This window comes from Bombus pascuorum, chromosome 2, assembly GCF_905332965.1.
Source record: "Bombus pascuorum chromosome 2, iyBomPasc1.1, whole genome shotgun sequence".
Lineage (NCBI taxonomy): Eukaryota > Metazoa > Arthropoda > Insecta > Hymenoptera > Apidae > Bombus > Bombus pascuorum.
Genome location: NC_083489.1, coordinates 22,991,754 through 23,014,497, shown reverse-complemented (window position 1 = coordinate 23,014,497; position 22,744 = coordinate 22,991,754). Strand labels below are relative to the sequence as shown.

General features: G+C 34.1%; 2 protein-coding genes across 2 annotated transcripts in view; both read left to right on the top strand.

Annotated features, from left to right (window-relative positions):
- Positions 1-22,744, top strand: part of LOC132904607 (putative serine protease K12H4.7) — an 85,304-nt gene that overhangs the window by 4,313 nt on the left and 58,247 nt on the right. The window lies entirely within an intron of this gene.
- On the top strand, positions 14,909-19,607 carry LOC132904721 (serine-rich adhesin for platelets-like). The gene is made up of 4 exons (XM_060955434.1): positions 14,909-14,927; positions 15,511-16,757; positions 17,292-17,374; positions 17,460-19,607. The coding sequence occupies exons 1-4, from the start codon at positions 14,909-14,911 to the stop codon at positions 17,626-17,628; spliced, it is 1,518 nt and encodes a 505-aa protein (XP_060811417.1). The 3' UTR covers positions 17,629-19,607.

The window sequence follows — 22,744 nt, the reverse complement described above, 5'->3', positions numbered from 1 at the left end:
CTTACACTTTGTATTTAAAAATGTTTGACAGAATTTGCGCGTAATACGTACGTGATTGATGGAAAGAGAACAAAAATTGGTTACTTTTTATAAGGATGAACAACATTCTAAACGGCTAGGTTAAATCCTAGTTTGTTAAAAGTCTTTCTGAAAGTTAAATTTCAGTTTGTTGTAGAAATAGGCTGATTTGTTTCATTGCACTTACATCCGTCATATTTATTTATCTATATTCTACGTTTTATCCGTTTTTAATTTGTTAAAAATTCACATATATATGATAAACGATCGTGACATTAAAGTATACTATATAACAAAATCTGTGCATGTTATTATTAATAACATACGTCGTATAAAGTGTAGAACATCAATTAAAATTATAATATTCTGAAATTAAACATGTGTCTAAACCAAATTGTAATGTTTACGTAGGATTTCGCTCCTATGTATTTGGATATGTTAATTGATTTGTCTTGACAATGCACGAATGTTACTAAAACGTATGAATTAATCATCTTTCATAATCCTGTTGTGGAATAATTATTCATTTAAAACTATATCAGTGTCGTACTGATTGAATTGAATACCTGATTGATCTAGATGTTAAATAACATTAAATATTATTGCCTCGGTTAATCACAATATTCTATCTATCAATTTATTCAATCCGTTTCCATCATATCTACTGTATATATAGCTTTATCACCGAGTGAGCTAAAAACAATGGATTCTTTCGGTAACAAGACTCTTCCATAATATTTGATAGCTCCGGGCATAACAGGCTGTTATGATATTCAGGGATGACTGTAACAGAGAATAAAGTGGTCCTGGATGTTTATTTGTTCTACCATGTGTTTTAGTAGCATTCGTGTCTTGTTCATACAAATCGACCAAAGTGTGCATTACTCTTAAAAAGTATTAAGACACTTGTTTATTTTTGATGTATATTTTACAAAATTAAGAATAAATTATTATAACTACATTCGTAATTACTTTAGTTTCATATAATAATATATTATGGTCGGATTGAATTAATTTTTCGAAGCTAATACGCAACGATAAAACTGGTGTTTGTAATCGTAAAATATTACAAAACTATTGACGAAGTCTTCAGCTACAAATTTTTTAACTTTTTAATCTTTTGATTATAAATTAGATAAAGAGAAATCTTGCAGATCTCTTTGTAAGTTGTAATTTGACTTCCGATATTAAAATCAGCGATATTTAAATAGCAAATTGTACACGCTAGATGGGAAAATATAATGTTGCTGTTTTTTAATAGATAATTTATTATTATAGTTTGGTGATTGCATAAAAAGGCACACGTGGCTACAGAAACTATCGGCATACCATTCTATTTATTACAGCATTTACATGCTAATTAATTAGGTCAAAATATACTACATTTCATTATCAATATCATTTTCATATCAGTAGTACTTTAATATGGTTACAAAAGTTTGACGAACAAAATCTGACGGAAGACTGCTTCATTGGAGAATAACAGTATGTGCCAATAGTTTTTTTAATTACTATACTAGACTTCTAATTATAATCATATTTACCATTAATTTCTACACTTTAAATAAATCTAAATAATGTTGTCGCAAATCGTTTCAATTGCCTAGATACATTATCAGCTATCAATGATATCGTCACAGATTACCAACGTTTATGGACTATACTTACGAGCAACGGTACACTGCAACGGAACATTACGATGCAATACCTCTAACCGACCTGTAGTTACAATCTCCGTTTCCCTAAGCTTCAACCCTCGACCTCTGATACTTCCGCCTATCGTTCAACCCCCTCAAATAGGCGATCGACAATATGGAATCGAGACGTATAATGGAAACCGATAGTGCCTATGCGATCATTGCTCCCCCTCGAAGGAATATAACAGCCGTGCCATTTCCATAAAATCTTCGGCATTTGGTGCTTAAGGAGGAGGAACGTTCATATTAACAAGATGAGATCAAATTTTTTCCTGTTCGACCAAGGCGATCTATTGGTTTTATCATGGACGAGGCAGGGAAAAAGCGAGTGAGGTGGAGAGTCGGCTCGTATGCCTCGACCGCGGAAACATTTTCAACGGGACTAGAGCCCCTCTTTGTTCTCGTATCGTGTTGGAGCTTTTACATTCCATGTAACGTAATACGTTTGCTGCGAATAAACGCAGTCGTCGTGTCGCGAAAGTGAAACGTGCCTGGTCAACAAATCGATCGGTAGATACAATTTGAAATCCGCTCGGCAAGCGAATCAAATCAGCGCAGAAAAATTAGATTGGGGAGTTAACCAGGGGTTGTAACATGAGAGACGGAACGTTGAAGCTTGTAAACTGTTTTTCGTGGGATCACGAGAACGTAGAAACGTAACGAATTGAAAGATCTTAGTTTCCAAGTTTACCAAGTCTCAAATCTAGTTTACCAAGTTTCAAATTATTTGTCAAAGCTTGACGTTTACGGATTTTGACGTCTTTACGAAGCCAATATTTGGACAAAAATGTTACCCTCTCGAATTATAGATATTAAATTGAAATCTACTGTAAGAATAAAAGTTAATATAAATGCTATTTCATATCGAAAAATTTTATTACACGAGATGGAGCGGTAGTCGCAGTACGACCCGGCAGGGGTGATTCCACGTGAAAAATATGAAAGCAATTTCGTATGGTATTCGTTCGTCTGCGGCTTCGCTTTCAAGAAAATCGACTTTGAAGATTTGACAAATATACCTAAATTTGCTTAATTCCGGATAAGGGTAAATAATCGACAGGGATTTAAATTTCATTTGAAAATAAGTAAAAAAATATAGGAAAAACATAGGAAAATTAAAGTATGCTTGACAAATTTTCAAATTTGATTTTGAAAATTTGATCAGAAACGAAGCGTCATATGAACAAATTTTATTTTACAGTTTCGACTTATTTTTTCATGTAGAATCAGCCTGTTTCCGATTGTACTACGACTATCCTCTGCATTTTGCATATATGTATATAACAAATAAATTGTTCTTAGATGTATATCAGCTTTGCCAACCATTTGGTCAGAAATAATCCAAAAATGTTTTTTATCGCCGATAACGCTAGTGATTATTCTTAGTCAAAAAGAATTTCCATCGTCGATGATAGTTATTGAAAATGAAAAAAATTAAGCAAAGTACATCTGTTATCCCGTCGACAGCGGATTCGTTATCGAACATCCATACTTATTATATAGTTATTGTCACATCCATACTTGTGTTAATAAACGTTACCTCGATTGTGTGACAACGATGAATAATTCCTCTGAAGATTCGTTATATGCCCCTAACTTTAATCTTAATGATAACCCGACATCACAGAAGTGGGATCAGTGCCGATTGTAACGATGCAACAGCTCGTGACCTATTGTGCGCGAGTTGACCCAGCCGCGAGAACAAAGATCGAGCGGCGGACTTTGAAATTTAACGCTACCACGTTTTAACCCCGGTATCGTGAGCGCCGACCCGGCTGCATGGTGCATAATCGTTAACCTAATGATGAAAGAAAATCCTTTACGAGGCAGCGAGTTATTTTCTGCCTTGAATCGTGCTTTAGAGGGTTCTGCAGCGCATTGGATTACGCAAGTACTGAACGATGAAGAAATTACCTAGCCGGTAATTAATGAACTTTTCATCACGCGTTTTGGTGGCCAAGAGACGGCGACCTCGGCGCTAATGGAGATATACAAGGAAGGACTGTCGAAGAGCGAATCCTCAGGAGCTTACGATAATCGTCTCCGTTCCCTTCTGAAGACAAGATGGCAAAATTTATTGACGGCCGAAATAATTAATGCCGCCGCTCTTTGCCTCGGTCTACAAGATCGACTCTCCTAACGACTAGCACTCACGAATGACATAGAGACGGAAGATCAATTTCAGAGTGAAATGTGATTTCTCTGCGACGAGGAGAAGCCGACGGCTTCGTCAGAAAGCCCCGGATAAAGTGCCATCACTGTGGCCACTACGGACATCGAATGTCGGGTTGTCGCAAGAGGATAAAATTGGAGCAGGTGAAGAATATACGAAACTCTGATGAAAACCGATCAGCCACATCATCGACGGCATCTTGCTTCAAGTGCCGCTAGAAGGGATATGTCGCGCCTAATTGTCCGTTATTGTGGAGGAAAAACTACGATTGTAATAACGAACGTCGAGTAGACTCCCGCGTAGAGGAAGATCCAATTGGTAGATTAAATCATCTGGGTGAATCGTTCCAATTTAACATCGTTTCGGGAGCTGAATGCTCACTAATTGAAGAATCCGTAGCCCCAAAATTTTCCGGCAAAAGAATGAGTGATTTAGTAATACTGCGATGGATAGATAGAAAACACTTGTATTAAATGTACATCACAAATTTTGTTCACAGTATGTATTAATGGTTTTACATGGGAGATCATTTTTCATGTCCTTGCTGATAGTTACTTACTTGGAATATGATATCATGATTGATCGTGAAATTTTAAGACAAGCTTTTAACGTGAATATTACAGAAAATGTCTTGCTCTTTGTAAAACAAAAGTTGTTAATGTCTGTGACAAAACCGCTGAGAAGAAGATCGATGTTTATGAAGTTGATACCGAGGTACTTGATCATGGTTAAAGTCGTTTGATCTTTGTTCTCGAAAAGTTCAAAAGTTCATTCGTTACGGGCTTCCCACGCTCTCGTGTAGATACGAGCCAGCTAGAAATACGGTTTATTGATCCAAACGTTGCCGCGCAAGGAAGAAGCCCTTATAGATTGAGCGAGAAAGAGCGAAGAATAATGCGTGATAGAATAAGCGAATTAATTAGAGTAAAAATTATAAGGCCTAGTAATTCACGGTTATGTAAAGAAAACTCGTAAAGAAAAAGGACGGCTCGGACAGATTGTGCGTAGATTTTCGGGAACTAAATAAAAATACTGTCGCGGATCGATATCTTCTACCTCTTATTAGCCCGAACATGGCCAGCGAGTTCCATGAAATTCCCATTCATCCTAATTCTACAGAATGTACAGCAGTTTTCACCCCCAACGGGCAATACGAGTACGTAACGACGTCGTTTGGCTGTTCCCAAGGTCTTGGGCGACCTCGCCTACTCGTATCTTGTTGCTTACCTTAAATTGGACAGATAAACATGAAAATATAAGCCAAAAGGTAATTTCCGTCCTGACTGATGAACTGGCGTAAATGATGTTCGACCCTAATTAATTATCCGATAGAATTACATCCTAACGTTAGATCGCGTGGATACGGGGCTATTTTGACCAATAAGGTCGACGGTAAAAACCGGCTAATAGAATAGTATAGTATAGTAAGAAAACTAGTCCCGTGGATTCTACGTATCATTCGTATGAACTAGAGACGTTGGCAGTTGTAAACGCCGTTAAACATTTTCGCCACTATCTACATGGACGGGAATTTCTTGTTGTTATTGATTGTAATTCGTTGAAGGGAACCAGTAATAAAGTGAATGACGGGGTTTACAGGTGGTGGGCTTATTTACAAAATTTTACTTTTGACATAATGTACCGAGAAGGTAAACGAATGGCCCACGTAGATTTCCTTTCGCGGAACCTCGTAGATAGCGACCGTGTACCATAACTAACAAAATCAAAGGAACAAGGAAATATGTACCGAGCAACAGAGAATCCTTGTGGGCTTCGTAAAATCGACCACGAACACCACCAAATTTTCTGTGACTTAGATTGATTTTGAATGACCTTGAATGAGTATAGTCGTTGAATTCATCATTATGTTTAGCGAACTTGAAATGCCCTCGTACAAAAAATTCAATTACACTAAATTTTCTTCCCCGTGCAATATTTTCGATTTTCTTAACATTTTTTTCTATCATCAATATTTTCAACAGTATCCAACTGTCATCTTATACGTGTATAATAGTGAATATCCAACTTTACGTCCTTGTTCTGCATAAACTTCATCAGTTGACATTTACAAATTTGGGCAAAAACCTGATAATTTATCGCGCAAACTGCGCATATCAGAATAATTATAGAAGTGCTGTTAAATATTGATCGTTAAATATTATATGTATAATAATGTTCGACATATTAGCTTGTATGATGTACTGACGTACTGCTGACGCACTGCGCATATTTTATATGCGTATATATGTATATCATACGTTTTCTGTAAATTTAATATGCACAAACGTCCAGAATTTAATTATTGGCAATAGCAAATGACACGGTTCCAGCGACTAAATTATAATACATAATCATATCATACTGCAAGTTAATAAGTAGAATACATTATTTAACATAAAGATACAATAACATTATCGTAAATTACATCCAACATATTACGAAATAATGATACAAAGATAAAACTACAAGGTATGTATACAGCGGTTATTGATTGATTAATAAGTGATTCTATATTATAAGATTATTATAATAATTAACGAATTATACATGGAAGTATAAAAATAAAATTACGATTTTGAAGTTACCTCTAATTACAGATCACGTGAGAAAATATAAGTGGATTTCTGTTGATACTCTGACTTTTATATTTTGCATGTTAATCGTCAAATTTCACACCAATGTCCTAATACTTCTAAATACAATATTGCAATATTGGTTATAAAGAATAAAATCATTGCAATAATGTTGCGAATAAAATATATCTTGCGATATATATTGCAAAGTATATGACGAAATATATAATGAAATAATGTATCTAAACGTTAACGTGGTGTAAAGGATTAAATTTTTATGCGGTAGTATACAACCCGACTCGAAGAAAAACCTTCCTCTTTTCAAGCATTAAATTTACAGTATAACCGTGTATTAAATTCCGTGGAATAAGCTTATGAATATCTCACATACCTCATTTTATAAGCTTCGCAATAATTTGCACAGACTTGGAAACTTAAATTGTTCACAAGACAAGCATTCTATCTCGCAGTATTTAGTTTAAATACCTACTTCTGAGAATACCTACTGCAGAATGTGTAATAAAGCTAGTAATGGCGAAATTGTATGTATATTTGCACGATATTAAATGCAATTCTAGCAATAATAATTCGTTTTCAAGCGTTATTTTCAAATAAAGTTACTTGGAGTAATTAATCTTTTTATTTGCTATTTTTACTTCAAACAAGAAATATTTAATCTCGTATCGAAATTATGCAACGAAATATATATATATATATATATATATATATATATATATATATATATATATATATATATATGAAAAAACGTTTTATCAAACTTCTACAATCTGAAAGTTAAGCGTATTTGGTTCGTGTTGCAATGGATAGCGCGTGATTATATTGTTAGACGATTTAGGTAATTATTAACGGTAATTATTAAGATATTTATGTATATTTGTATTTTATCGTAAAATCTTTCCATCATTGTTTCGAAGTGGTTCGATGCATTTATAGAAAAACACGTGATTTGAAGATTAGATCGAACGCTCGTTAAAATTGGTTTTACCCGTTAAATTATCAGTTAATGTTGAAAACGTGAAATTTGTAATTTTATGTTCTTATCGAGCGTAGGAACTACTGCCTTTTCACAAAGCATAATCGAAATTGAAATTAAGTGGAAGAACATGTACACTACTACGATTGAAGATATTATTGCAAAACGCTTTCTAATGTTACTCTATGGAATATTGTATAGAATATATATAAATTTAACTTTTCGTACGTGAAAACCTCTATATATATAAATATGTCGGAGATGAAAGGACACCGGGCCTCCCCCCTTGGAATTCGTTGAAAAATATCCCAATACTGTCTTTATAAATTAAACCGATTATTATAAACCTTTGTGAATTAAATCGATTATAATTGTGTGAGATTTGCGATAACGAGTTTGGATTCGAGGCGATAACTGGTTGTCAGATGCAGCCACGACCACGGAATAAACGTTTTACTTAACAAAGGTACAGAATAATTGTATAGCTCCCTTTAAAAAGAAATAGTCGTAGCGATACTTGACAGTGAACGTTGTAATGGATATCTACCCCGAGGCTCGCCACACACAGACCCTATTCTTCGGGCAAGATAATTACCAGATGGCGATGCATTTCCACGGGACACCACGGGAGCTAGACCGAACACCCGCTATAATTCTTAGAATTTCGTTAATTAAAATCCTTCAAACGGACAAATAGTCTTTATTTTTAATAAGTCCTTAAATCTACCATCCATCTAAGAGGAGGTACGGGAAATCTACTTTTCTCGGAACGACGCTTCCCGCTAGCAACCTTCTCTCAAGGGCGGCTTGCTAGCATCTTGCTTGCATCTTAGTACGAGAAATTATACGAGATATTATACGGAAAATAAAATTTGAAGGATAGATGTGGAATACGAGGTATTCCATCTCCAAAAATAAGTAAAAAGTATGCAGTAAAGAATAACATTCTTCCATTTATCTGATTTTTCAAGAGAATCGAATTCGTTTAATGTATGTGAATTTGGCTAATGCTTGCGAAAATAAAGATGTAAAACAAGTTTCTTCTATGTAAAGCTTCGTCTTTAAGAAAATAGAGTTTAATGCGTTGAATTAAGAATCGACTTGCTGCACGTCTACTCGATAAATTTTCAAATCTTATTTTCCCAGAAACGGTACTATGAAATTTTATTCTACATTTTCGATTTAGTTTGAAATGCAGAATAACTTCTCTTATTGATTCACTTTTGCCTGTATTCACTTAAGCGCCGTGTGAAAACACATTCTATAAATTCTTGACTTATTTCAGGATGTAGAACCTTTTATCGATCGTTCACTCCCACTTTAGAAACCAAACCGAATTAATAAATAATTCAGAATCATACAAGTTCAAGACATATTTGGCAAAGATTTTAACTCCATTTTAAGCTTTCAAGGGAAGTTCAAGTCAATTTTAACCTAGTATCGTATAAACGAATCCTACTCTACATTTCCTGCTTATACTGCCATGTAGAATGGCTGCCTCGTTAATCCATAATTAGTGGAATATAATACTGGTAGTAAGTAGGATCTTATCAAGGATGTGCCTTGTCAAACGGTAAACTTACTTATCAAGCGATTGCTTCAGTATATATTCATCCGGGTGTAAAAATGCACAGTTGAAAACAGGATTACTGTTATTCGAAGGTAACCGTGCTTACTAAAATCAGATAAAAATCCTAAAGCTTGTTAGTGGTTTTAATCTGTAAAACGTTCGTAATACGTTAATTTATCAGTTATCGGTAATCCAAAAAAAAAAAAAAAAAAAAAAAAAAGAAAAAAAGAAAAAAGAAAAAAATGGACACCAATCCGTTGTTATTCTATTTGCACGATTTTTATAATATAAGTATACGTACAGTCTTTATTTTGCAGTTATTGCGTCGTAATTGCAATAAGGTAACTTTATCAGCTACGCATTTGTAACAAAGTAGATGAAACATTGTAATTATGTTAGGAACTTTTAGTTATAACCAAATAATTAAATAGTTATTTAATACCGATATTCTCGAGGTAACTTTAGAGGATTGCAATTATATGATGAAAAATATTGAACGTTGAACGGTATCAATAAAGCACACAAAAGATGCTTATACATTAGTTTCCTTTGTCAATCGTTTTGCAGTTGTTTTAAGCAGCAGTTATCGACAGATGCTTTGTATAGACGCGGTCAGTCAAACGCGGTCAGTAGTTTGGTCAAGTTATATTTTTTTTTTTTTTTTTTTTTTTTATTTGCGTTTATTTTACAATCAATTCTCGTTAGAGAATTTTAAATAAATTTATCTGACGTGGTACTATAACATGATTAAGAAGTATTTATAATATATTTGATTCTATTTGAATCTAGTGCTTAGGTATAAGATATAATGTCTTTTTAGCCTGCGGATCTGTTCCAACAACTCGAGTAGTTGACTAATTGGAGGGTTTACGTACAAAGGTGCATTTATTAAGGATCTTAAGGTTTTAGATTGGAATTCGTGGAGAATTTCTATGTTGGAATTACTTACTGTTCCTCGTAGTTGCGAGTTCTAAGTAAAGTCAAATTTACACTCTCTCACTGCGGATCGATACAGCGAACAATTCGTCGGAAAACGTCGCTTTCGGCGAATTTATATTTCACTTCGCACAGATGCGACGGATAAACGCTGTTTCCATTTGTGTGTACTAAAATGAAACAACATAAATGCGACTTTTTATCCTCGTTTCAACCGTAGTGATTCTTCAAAGTGGACAGATAAAATTCAGCTCTGCATGCTACGTTTTTATTATTTTTTTTTATTTTTTTTTTTATCTTTTTTTAGTTTATCTTGGTTTTTACAATTTGTCCTGAAGGACATTTGGTAAAATATTATATCTTATTTATTGGTAATAAAAGAATAAAAATAAAATATAGCAGGTGGGTGGCTGCCCCCAGCTGGGTGCCATCTTCGTGTTTGTTAAATTATATGTTTTATGTACCTGCTACCTGCCACCTGCTACGTGACTGAATTATTGTCCGTGTGTGAAAACATATTCATAATGATCATGCCTCTGCTATCTCAAAATGAGTTACGTAAGTACGAAGGCATTTTAAGGCAAAGAATCTTAATATTATTCTATAAAGAATAAATAAATGTAACGATTAGAGAAAATATAAAAGAACATACGATAGAATTCCATTTTCGGAAAATGATGATCTTAAAAACTCGTAAAAAAAAAAAAAACATAAAAAACACAAAAAAAAAAAAAAAAAAAAAAAAAAAAGGAAAAGGAGGAAAAGTTTTTCTATCATTACGCGATTCTGAGCCTGTATTATGCCGGAGTGTATCCCCACAATTCATCACGATGTCACTGCAATTGTTAAACAAATCTACAAATCGGTCACAACTGCCAATCCGTAAAAATACGATCTGTTTTATTATAATACATTTTGCAATCATTTCGACAATTGCCTTGTTCATAAATAGTAAAAGAAAATAGTGTAACATTGAACGAAGGAAACTGCTTCAAGATTCCATTATCAAACTATCATATTATGCTTGGCTATTTTATTCGGTTGTCCTTTTTTTCTTTTTTTTGCGCGAGGAGGGGAAAAAAATGCTGTTACGCATACCCATTGACCCGCATCACTGGGGTTATGTGGGGGACTCGGGCGGATGATGTTGTTGCCATACCCACTAAAAACCCTTCCCCGCCCTCCTTTCTCTGCTTTGAGGGCTGACAACCCCAGTAAAAATATACCCGGGGCGTCGGCAATCATCAGGGTTGTCCTTTTTCATGCTCCGTATATCTCCTTCTTCGTTCAATTACTGCTCGCTTCATCTTCTCAACCAGTTCAATGTTGGGCTGATCTCCTCTGAAAAAACCAACACCACACGCAGTTCCCTCCTCCTAGTGATCACCTATCTTAGTACTACCCCACCCGTGCCCAGCGTTGCTTAAGTTTCTCGTGTTCGGACGGGAACGAGTGTTTTTTTTTTTTTTTTTATAACGTTTATTGTCCAAGAAGATGAGTATTACATGTGTATGTTATTCACAATAAACAATGAATTTCGGTTGTAGGGTGGATTAGGCAAAAGTACCGATACGCGTCGGTACGACGTAGCCATGGTCTAATATGTGTCGTGGGTTTTAGGTTTTTGCGTTTATTTTTTTGTTTTTTTTTTTTGGGTTTAAGTCGCATTGGTGCGTGATTTTTGTGTATTCTTGTGTGTGTTGTATTTTGTCCTGAAACTTGGCCGCAAAACAGGACTCCTCGGTGTATTACTTTTATGCGTTGTGGGATTTTGGGGGGGGGGATGAGTGGGAAGGGGAGGGGGGTGTTAAATTATATTATTTACAATTGTTTATAGTATTTACATATTTACAGTATTTACATCTAGGTTATACGGTGGTAGAATGGTTTTTTTTTTTTTTTTTTTTTTGTCAAATTGGTAGTTTTCACTTATATTTTCTTATGGGTTTGGAATCCACCAATATTTTTTTGTGTTTCTTCTGTGTTTGTCTTTAGTGTCTTTTTGGGGGAGGGCCATGTTGTACCTCCACCTGGTGTCTGCAGTCAGTCCGTTTAGGTTTTCCTCGTAGAGTATCGTTTTTATCCCTATTTTTCTTTTTATGTGGAAAATTATCGGGATATTGTTTTGGTCTTGGAGGTAATTTTTTTCGTCTAGGTATAGGAACGCTTCTGGGGGGATGTAGCCTGTTTTCATTGTGTTTTTGTAATATTGTACGTTTGGGTATAAGCCGCTGAAGATTAGGCTGTTTTCTTTTATTTTTGACGCTTGTGCGAAATGATTTCTTGCTAGTTTTAGTATGTGACAGTCAATGCGGTGAATGTTGGCTAGGTCGTAGATTTTTTTGTTTTTTATATATTTTTTGTATCCGCTCTGTTCGGATCTGTACGCATTTTGGCAAGCTCTAATGCATTTTCTTTCGAAAACGCGGATTCTCTCCATTAGCGATGCTGGTATGTTGTACCAGATTGGGCAACCGTATGTTATAATTGGTCTAATTAGAGCTTGGTAGCATAATGTTTTTACATTATTCTTGAGCTGTTTCGAGTAAAATAGTCTCTTTGATCTCCAGAATGCTTTATTGGCCTTGGCGAGTTGGGTTTCTATGTGTTGTTTGTAATTTAGTTTGTCATCTATGTTTATGCCTAGGTACTTTACGCAGTTTTTGTGTGGTATGATTGTCTCTTCGGATGACTTTTCTTTTAATTGGAAATTTTTGCAGTGTTTTCTTTCTGCTGGGCCGATTTCGCTGGTTTTGGGTTTGAACAGTATGCTTTCGCATTTGTTTGCGTTAATTCTTAGTTTCCATGTGTGGTAGTAATCATTGATTTTGTCGAATAGTTCTTGGAGGTCTGTGTTTATTGTTTTAGTTTTGCGGCCTGTTACGTAGATGATTAGGTCGTCTGCGAAGGCTATGGAGCGTTTGTGGGTAGATTTGTTCATGTCGAACAGGTTTAATATGTCACTGTTGTATATGTTGAAGAGTAGCGGGGAGTTTACAGTTCCTTGTTGGAGTCCGTTTTTTATGGTGAATTCTTTGTTCGATGTATGGGAGTCCTCGGTCATTAGGAATGTTCTGTTTGTAATCATGTCCCATATTATTTTGATTAAGTATCTCGGGAAGTTTTTTTTTATTAATTTATAAATGAGGCCTGTGGTCCAGACTGTGTCGAAGGCTTTTTCGAGATCTATTAAGCAGGCGGCTACTCGTTGTTTTGCGTTTAGTGCCCAGCAGATGTCTGACGTGAGTTTGTTTGTCGCGTGTAGTGTGGAGTGTTTGTGTCGGAAGCCAAATTGGTTTTCTGGTATAATGTTTTTTTTTTTGCAGAATGTAGTTAGGGGGTTATTGATGACTACTTCAAATACTTTGCTTATGTTGGGGAGGAGACTTATTGGTCGTAGGTTTGTGAGTGATGAGCCGTCTTTATTTTTTTTTGTGATTGCTATTATTTTGGCTTTTTTCCACTTTTTCGGGAAGTATGCGTTGTTTAGCGCATTGTTGAATATTACTGTGTAGTACCATTTTATTTTGTTTGGTAGGTGCTTAAGTGAGATGTTCGGGATGCCGTCGAAGCCGGAGGATTTTTTATTATTTAGCTTGGCGAAGATTTTGTTTAGTTGGTTATAATTTGTAAAGTAATTTATTTCTGTTTCTGGTTGTTTGGGATTGTCTGAGGTGTTTTCGTTTGAGAACGTGCAGACTGTTTTGTTTAGCGTTATGTCTTGTTCTATTTCGTTTTTGAGTTTGTTCGTTTCTGCGATGATGATTCTGTTTAATTCTTCTCGGCCCATGTGTTCGTTTTGGGTATGTGTTTTGGAGAAGTGGGTGCCTATGATGTCTAGTTTTTCTGTTGTTTTAGTTATTATGAAGTTATTCTCGGTGTCTTTGCTGGTGTTGTGTATCTCTATACCTGCTTCTTGGATGAGGGGAGCTTTCTCTGGGGGCAATTTGAGCGGGGTGCTGGGGTTTTGTTCTTTCGGTCTGAAGATTTGATTTATTTGTGGGAACATGTTGGCTGAGTCGTTTTTGGAGATATTTTTTATTTTGTTTGACCAGTAGAGGTTTATAGAGTTTGCGAATTCTTGTTTCTGTTGTAATTTTATTTTGTGTAGTAGGTATTTTAGGTATTCTAATTCCTCTCTTTTGTCGTAAGAGTAGTTGTGTTTTATATTGTTTATTTTGGAGAGTATGTAGCTTTTGTCTCGTTGTAGTTCTTTTATTTTGTTGTTGATATATAGATCGCAGGAGTTTTTTTGTTTGTAGGTTGGGACGGATTTTTGGAGTGCGCTTTGTATGTGTTTTTCGATTTCGTCTATGTATGTGTCGATTTGTCTGTTTGTTAGGTTGACGTTGTTGTAGATATTTAGGTCGCATTTCTGATCGAGTAGTTTTTGGAATTTTTTCCAGTTTGTCTTTTTGTAGTTGTACTTGGGGGTTTCGGTTTGTGTTTCAAGTGTTAGGTAGTCGGATGTGTTTTTGTTTATCTGTAAGAGTATGGCTTTATGGTCGCTGTCGTAGTCTAGGGTTTTGAGCGTGTTATTTGGTCGTAAGTTTTGGATTTTTAGTCGCGCATCTGTTAGGCATATGTCGAGGTATGAGCCTCCTTTTGGGTAGGAGGGTAGCTCGGAGCTGTCGGGAACGAGTGTACTCAACGTGATTTGGGCGTTGGCTTATTCGGTTATCCTGTGTTTTATCTCGAATTTCATATATCATTCATATTGATTTATAACTGTTAACTACAGATTTGTGTATTCTGCTTGTCTAACTATGTGTTAAATGTGGATATGTAAATCGTGTTATATTCTAAGTGATTAATCCTTTAAATGCTCACTGAACTGCTTTTAATCGTCGTAAATAATGTGGTATGAAATGTTTCATTTTGATTAATTAGCCCCTACTGTGCGCTCAATGTTCGTCGATCAATATTGGTATAAACTAAATATTCAAAATGGCGAAAACTGCAATATGTATAAAATTGCAAATAACGAAACCTGTTTTCCACATCTATCAATTCTACATCTATCTAACAATTCTTACATCTTTCTGCATCAATTGATTTCGATGAAACTTGAAGCATGTACATAACCTACATAAGTCTACGAAACGTATCGTTAGAAGATCGTAATAGTCATTACAGGTTTAGATAAAAATGTCATGCCAAATGACTATTACTGTTTTCTTCGCAATCCCAACTAATTGCAATTTCTTTCCAAGTCTATCTTCCATATCATTTGGTAATCTAATCCTTTTAACTTCTCCAAGAAATTCAAGTCCTCTGGTCCAATTTCTAAAAAGTAATTCTGGTTTAGACGGTCCGAATATTAATGTGACCTACTATTTTGTACAATTTAAAATTTCCGAATTTGTATAATATTACGAGGACAATTAAAAAAGGAAGACATTATAAAAATATGTGAAATATATAATAAAACATTTTCTATACAGTTCACTGCATTAATTGTTAATTCGATTATTTCTGTTATTTTTGTCGAAATTGTAATATAGCTAACTCTACTGCTAATATTGCTATCAGGATTTAATCATTTCCAGGTACAACGTCGACTAAATCTATCTCTGCAAATATTGCCAATGTTAAATTTGATATTAACAGAGATGGCCAACAGGAGATTGATGTTACAATATCTAAAAGTAACTTTATATGCGACATGTTTGAAGGAGGAAAAAATACAAATACAGCTTCGTCGATCTCAGAAAATAGAAATAAATTTCGAAGAATTGAAGGTGATGATGCAAAGGCCGATGTAAAGCAAGATTCAGAAAATCTGAAGAAAGACTCAATGCCAGAATTTCCAGCGATTAAGACTTCTAGTGCAATAGTAGATACATTACATATTTCCAACGCTTTTAATGCTCTAACATTGTCAAATAATAAATACGTAAAAACTGCACAAACACTTGAACCAGTTTCACGTGCATGCCAAGAAGAATGGACCGATAAATGGAATAACCTTGAATTTCCAGCTCCCAAATCGTCAATTTTAACACCAGTTACTTTTAGTTTATCTAAAAAACAATATTCATTTGGTGACACAAGTACGAGTCAGTTTCTTGGTTCTCCAACGTCAGAAAGTAAAGAGTCAGCGCGTGATAACGCAGAGAGTAGATCTACGCCTTTCTGTTGGAAAGCAACAACGACAACAACATTATCAAGTCCAGCATTCCAAGTACCTACTGCAGCACAAACTTTGCATAAGTCTGAAACATCCAAATCATCAATTTTAAAACCAGCTACTTTTAGTTTATCTAATAAACAATGTGAATTTGGTGGCGCAATTTCACGTAAATCTTGCACTTCTCCAGTGCTAGAAAATAAACCTGCAGCTTGCGATTCAACACCAACAAACCAAAAAGAAACAACATATAATACAACACTCGGGATGCCAACTGTACGTGGCACATTGTCAGTGACATCAGTAGTATCTGGTGATAGTACTGTTAGAACGTCTACCGGCGAGTCAACGCCTCTTATACGTGTACATCAAAAATTTATATTTAACGCCATTCCTACTGAACCGGCTGTAATGCCTGGGACTCGATTCAATTTTCCTACGAATATGATACCCCCTGTATCGACTCAGATTCAAATATCGATTGATTCCACCGATTATACATTTAACGGACCTAATCCGGAACTAGCAGCATTTCCGCAATGTCCAACTACAAGTTCATTTTCTACATCGCAACCTGTTACCCAAAGTCAACAATTGTCTACTTCATCATCTATTCCTCTAGAATGCGCGTTTAATTTTGATTCGTCACCAGGAGATCATACAGCTGTAAGTAAACTAAAAGTATTAAGTCACTGAAAAAATTCCTAGCATATTCGATAATCGATTTATTCTGTTATATTCTGTACACCCTTTGTACACTCTTCTGTACACACCGAACATTCGTAAAAATCTTTTAGCAATAGATTAGGCTGTCGCAAAAGTTTCTTTCGTTTCATTCAAAATTCAGTAAAATAATATAATAAAAATAAAATGTTGTGCATCTATTATTTCCTTATAAAACGAAAGAAACTTTTCGGACAACCTAATATTATATACGTTATACGTAACATTTTCAAATTCCATTGCTACTATCATAAGATATGACTATCATGACTTATCGATAAACAGTATTTCGAATAATGCGATGACCTGATAAGAGTTACTGTATTCCTATTTTTGAAAGCACTTTTACAGCGGTATAGAAAGAAATTTACAAAATTGTATTGTAGTATATTAGAGGTTCGCGATACCAACTATGTTAATGATTGTGTTTTACAAATGATTAACATTATTATGATTAATATATGATTTCCTTTTTAGGAACCTGGTTCAATCCAGTCCGAAGGATTTAATTTTAATCCCAATACTAGACCATCGTTCCGTTTTAGTGTTTATGAATTTAAGTATGTACAAAATATAAAATTATTTTACACATTAATAGCAGGATCTTTTTTCCATAAAAAAATGTGTTGCCATGTGTTGTTTTAGTGCACCTACTCAAGTACAACGAGATATTGCGTCTACTCGAGTACAACGAAATACTGCGTCTACTCTAGTACAACAAAATACTGCCACCATCAATTACCGCCCAATGATCAGTCCCACTCGATTACTCAATCCACGAAAGATCAGGAAAGCTTTTAGAAGATTAAAATAGGAGTCAAGTAACGGCATTCTTTTTATACAGTTGCTCATGAAGGTATTCATATTCTTGCAGAAGACACCTTTTATGAATATACTATACTATATGTCTTGAAAGAAACATTTTGAAATGTCATTAGTATTGTAACAAAATCCGATTGTCATAGCTATATTGGTAAAGTTTTTAGCAAATCTGAAAATATACATAGATATTACAAAACACCTAACACAAGTATGCAGATATTTTGTAGAAATCAATAAAGTATTTAAACAGTCATTTAACATTTCATCAAACATTTTCCATATGTATGAAATAAGCCTAAATATTTACTGGAACCACTTTTGAGATTTTTTCTAGGCATACCAAGGAGGCTATTAATGCTGTGTGCTAATCTTTATTAAATATATATGTTTGTAAATAACTTTTATGTATATTTTCAGATTGGTTTTTGGCTTTTCTATCATAAAAATAGTAGTTGCAAAATACTTTTATGAGCCATTGTATCTATTTCATATAATCGTGAGAGAACAAGTCGAAGACGCTTCGTTTTCGAAGAAAAAAGAAAAAAGAAACGATTTTGAACATTTTCTCGATGCTGCTATACGCACATACTCTTTATGATATATCAATTCTTGGATCAATAACGAACTTTCATTATTGATGAGCTGCTGCTAGTGGATGAGGAAACTTAATAAAATATCGAATGTCTGCAATTTATTGAGAATAACGAGTTTATGTGGGTAACAGATATATCCTTTCATTAAGCATAGGTCTTATATAACTCGTTTATAGTTGAGAAGAAAAATACTAATCAGTACTAATTAAATTCATGAATTAATAACTTTTTTTTTGTAACGAAAGAAATGTTGCGATGCATAATGTACAATGTATTGAATTTGCTTCATACATTTAATTGATTCTGAACAATTATCTTTGCTTCATTATTTTTGAATAAATTCAGTATTTACAACTTAATAATTGTAATAAAATTATATCATTCAGATAATAAGAAAACGCGTAATAACAATTATTACGATGCAAAAAAAAAAAAAAATAATAATAATAAGTATATCTATAATTAGAGAAGATATTAACAACAATTAATATACAAATAATAAGTTTGTGTTTGAAAGTAACTTATTGGCAAATTGATAATGTATCTTTCAACGTAGAAATCTTGCAAGTTGTAAAACGTTGAAGGACGAGTTAAGTGTTCTGAGACCTTATTAAATCTGTTGCAACTGTGCATAGCTATTTGCAAATCAAGATGTGTAGATGTTCGAGATGCCGAAGCACTGTTCGTTATGAATAACACGCAGCGTAGTTGCACCTGTTACATCTCTGTCGAGCACAATTATATTAGTTCCTTTCGTAATCTACCTGAATATACTACCTCCCTTCTCGCTAATAATACGGAAATTGCAGAGAATGTGATAACGCAATACATTGTGTTTTTTAATGTCACTTGATGATAAAAGTAGGTGTGACATATTATATATATACATATATGTCGGAGATGAAAGGACATTGGAGTTTTTCTTTTGAAATGTTTGGAAAGGTCCCCGATACTTTAGTCCAGTTTTTTTTTTTTATTATTATTATAGCTGTATTTAAATAATAAAGCTGAGAAATAATTATTTATGATTTAATCCGAATATGGGTGCCCTAGATTTATGGGTGCCCTAGATTTATGGGTGCCCTAGATTTATGGATGCCCTAGATTAATGGGACGCGGTCACGGTCAGGGCAAGGACGTGTACTTAATAGAGGTATGAAGTAAATGAATAGCTCTCTTTAAAAACAAAGATTGATCCGAGGGGTACAGAGAGGTACGGAGAGGAGTATATAAGTTTTACATTACACGATATATGGTGTGTGTGTGTGTGTGTGTGTGTGTGTGTGTGTGTGTGTGTGTGTGTGTGTGTGTGTGTGTGTGTGTGTGTGTGTGTGTGTGTGTGTGTGTGTGTGTGTGTGTGTGTGTGTGTGTGTGTGTACATATCGTGTAATGTAATGGGGGAGAGTATAGTGCTAGTAGTTTTTAATATCGTTCACGTCAACACAAAATCAAGTATGATGTACGGCCAATCTATATACACGTAGTCACCATTTGTCATTCGCTACTCTCGTTACAACGGTTCCAACGCTCTTTTTCACGCTGACCACACTCCTTGGCAACCTGACAATACTCGCTTCTCAATTAATTAACGGCCTCCCCTTATAGCATGACTCCGGTATGCCCGGCACGCACAAGTTTCAGAGACGTGAACAATCCATGGTCAAGTAGATCTCAATTTCTTAGGGTTTTCCCTCGATACTGCATATATATATATATATATATATATATATATATATGACATTTATCGATATTGGGTGGTATTAAAATCAGAGAACTCCACAATATGTTTATATGTTTATACTCCACTTATATATTTCCAGAATATGAGCAACAAACAAATAGAATTTAGTTTTATATATTTTGTATTATTTTATGTACGTATATAACAAAATTACTAACTTAACTTATCCTAAGATAAACTTGTATTCAAATTTAATGTTACAGTATATAAAGATGTAATAGCTTCTTCAAATAAAACTCTTATAAAATGAAATAATATTTGGTCATTTTTGGATTCTATACTTTTTCTGATACACTTCTTAGGATCTTTCAGATTTGCTATTTACATATTACATAAACTTAAAAAGCTTCTATTTATCCCTATTTTTATTTTACAGTATGTTTACAGCATTTATTATCTAAAACGATCAATGGTATATATGTACTTACGTATATATAAACATAGATGTACATGTAAACTATAAAATTGTATTTTTACATATTATTAAACTGTTTCAACAAGCTGAAATAGTCATATATTTTGATTTCCTATTCTTTGAACACTATGGTTATATTATCATACTTACAGAATCAAGATTCGATATTGTGATATAGAAATTAGATTTGAGTTATTTCTATGAACTATTCGTATGAGATTTTATCAGACACGTGATAAATTATAAAAAGGAGAAAGAAGCAAAACTATGTCTGCCTCCATCATACGCAATATATACAGGAGTTACGAGATTGTTTTATAAAGATATTTAAATTATATATTACATGATACATTGGGTTGTTGGGAAATTTCGTGCCGATGTTCAGTAGGTGGCATTAAAACAGGTCTGAATATATCAGAATGATTGAAAACAAATGAATTGTGTACATATCGTAAAAGGTGATATTTGATGCATCTTTAGAAAAAGGCTTGCTTAGAATACATTAATTTTTGTTAGTTTCAAATCTAAATATTTTAAGGAAACAAAGTGCATTATAGGCATTTGATGCTTTTCTTTTACCGAAAAGGCAAAAATGCTACACAAGTAGGAAACAATATATCCGCTGTTTATGACGACAAACGACCAGACGATAAATTCGGAAAGATATTGCTCGCAATGAGACGAATTAGAGACAGCAATTGAACAAAAACGTCCAGAAGTTTCAGTTTCGTCAGAACAATGCGTGGCTTTGCGCGTCTTTGATTACTCGACAAAAGATGTTGAAGCACGCCCACCGTGTTCAACAGACGTTGGACCCTCAAATTTTCCCCTATTCAGGTCATTACAAAATTCCCTTAATGATAAAGACTGTAACTCTTTGGTCGACACAAGAAATTATACAATAAAGTTTTTCGCCGAAAAACCTGAAAAGTTCTGGGATAATTGAGATAGAAGAAGAGAACTTTTGACGTAAAGAGAAAATTAAAAATATGAAATAAATAAAATATAAATACTTATTGGTAGACAATATTTATAAATACTTAAATACTTATTGGTATATCGACTAATTACTCTCTGCAATATTTATTTAAACATTTATTTACCATGAAATTATACGTAATTGTGTATATCTGCATTTCACGAAAGAAACAAGCATACCTTTTCCTTATATGTATATAGTTACGTATAAATCGATAGTATCGATAGTTACGTATAAATACGTGTCCTTTTGTTCTCGAATATATGAAAATAATTTCAATTCATGGATACGAATTCATGGAACTTGATTGTAAATGCATGTATACATACATATTCATTTAAACAGAATTTTTCGATTTGTAGGTATTTGTGTTTATTCAACGATACGATTCTTACATTAAATTGGTATGAAAGAAGGATTATTACGTTCAGCCATTTTATCCTTTCATCCTTAAAACAAAATGCAAGGAAATAAGTGGAATTTCTCTATCTGCATGTACAAGTTGCTTGTGTATACTAATTTATAGGTGAAATTTGCAAACGAAAATTCATTTCTTAGACTTTTGAAACGTACAGTGGTTTCTGTACAAGGTATTCATAATAATTACGTAAAGGTAATTACGTTTAATTCAAATCGATAAGATAAACAAGGACAAAACAAATTCATCAGACTTTATACCTCCAAGTAAACAGTCTCTGTTATTCTGTTCGTCGTTTCAATATTCCATTTGTTATGTTTATCCTTTTAATCCTCTCGTATTTGAGAAGGAAATATTTTACAACGCAATGTCGTTTCGTATAACGCTTTATACGAAATACCTCACGGTATATTATTCATGCGATGCTTTGAACAAAATATCTCAGGTTCAAATGTTGTTAATCGCTTTGGAACACGAAAGAGACACATATGTCGACGCAATATCGTTGACTAATAAACGAATACGCGGGATATTTCCTTTGCTTCGTTCGAGAAATACGGTTTCTCCAGGCTTCCTTATAATATTACCGTTACTGATATGTATTCCGCCATCCCTATTATTATTTACACGTGTATAGTCCATTTACCTACGATCTCTATGTATTGGAATACCGATCCCATGTACAGCTTTCAATTTATAAGAAACGTTATGTCACGAGACAAATTCTTGCGAATCCTGCGATTCTTAAATTTTAACGACGAGGATAATGAGAAAAATAAATGGAAAAGACATCGATGTAACGTACAAAGTACAACCTGTTATCGACAGATTACCGTTACGCTTTCAAAGCGCGTATCGGCCAGAAAGAAATATCGTCGTTAATGAAAGCGTGATGCTATGGGAAGATAGACTGCCATATAACCAGTATATTCCTAACAAACGAGCAACTTTTGGACTAAAAA

Bases quoted from the DNA above. Each gene is read 5' to 3' on its own strand.
- LOC132904721 (XM_060955434.1), top strand. The intron at 16,758-17,291 runs GTAAGTAAACTA...TTTCCTTTTTAG, and splicing joins CACCAGGAGATCATACAGCT to GAACCTGGTTCAATCCAGTC. The intron at 17,375-17,459 runs GTATGTACAAAA...GTGTTGTTTTAG, and splicing joins TTTAGTGTTTATGAATTTAA to TGCACCTACTCAAGTACAAC.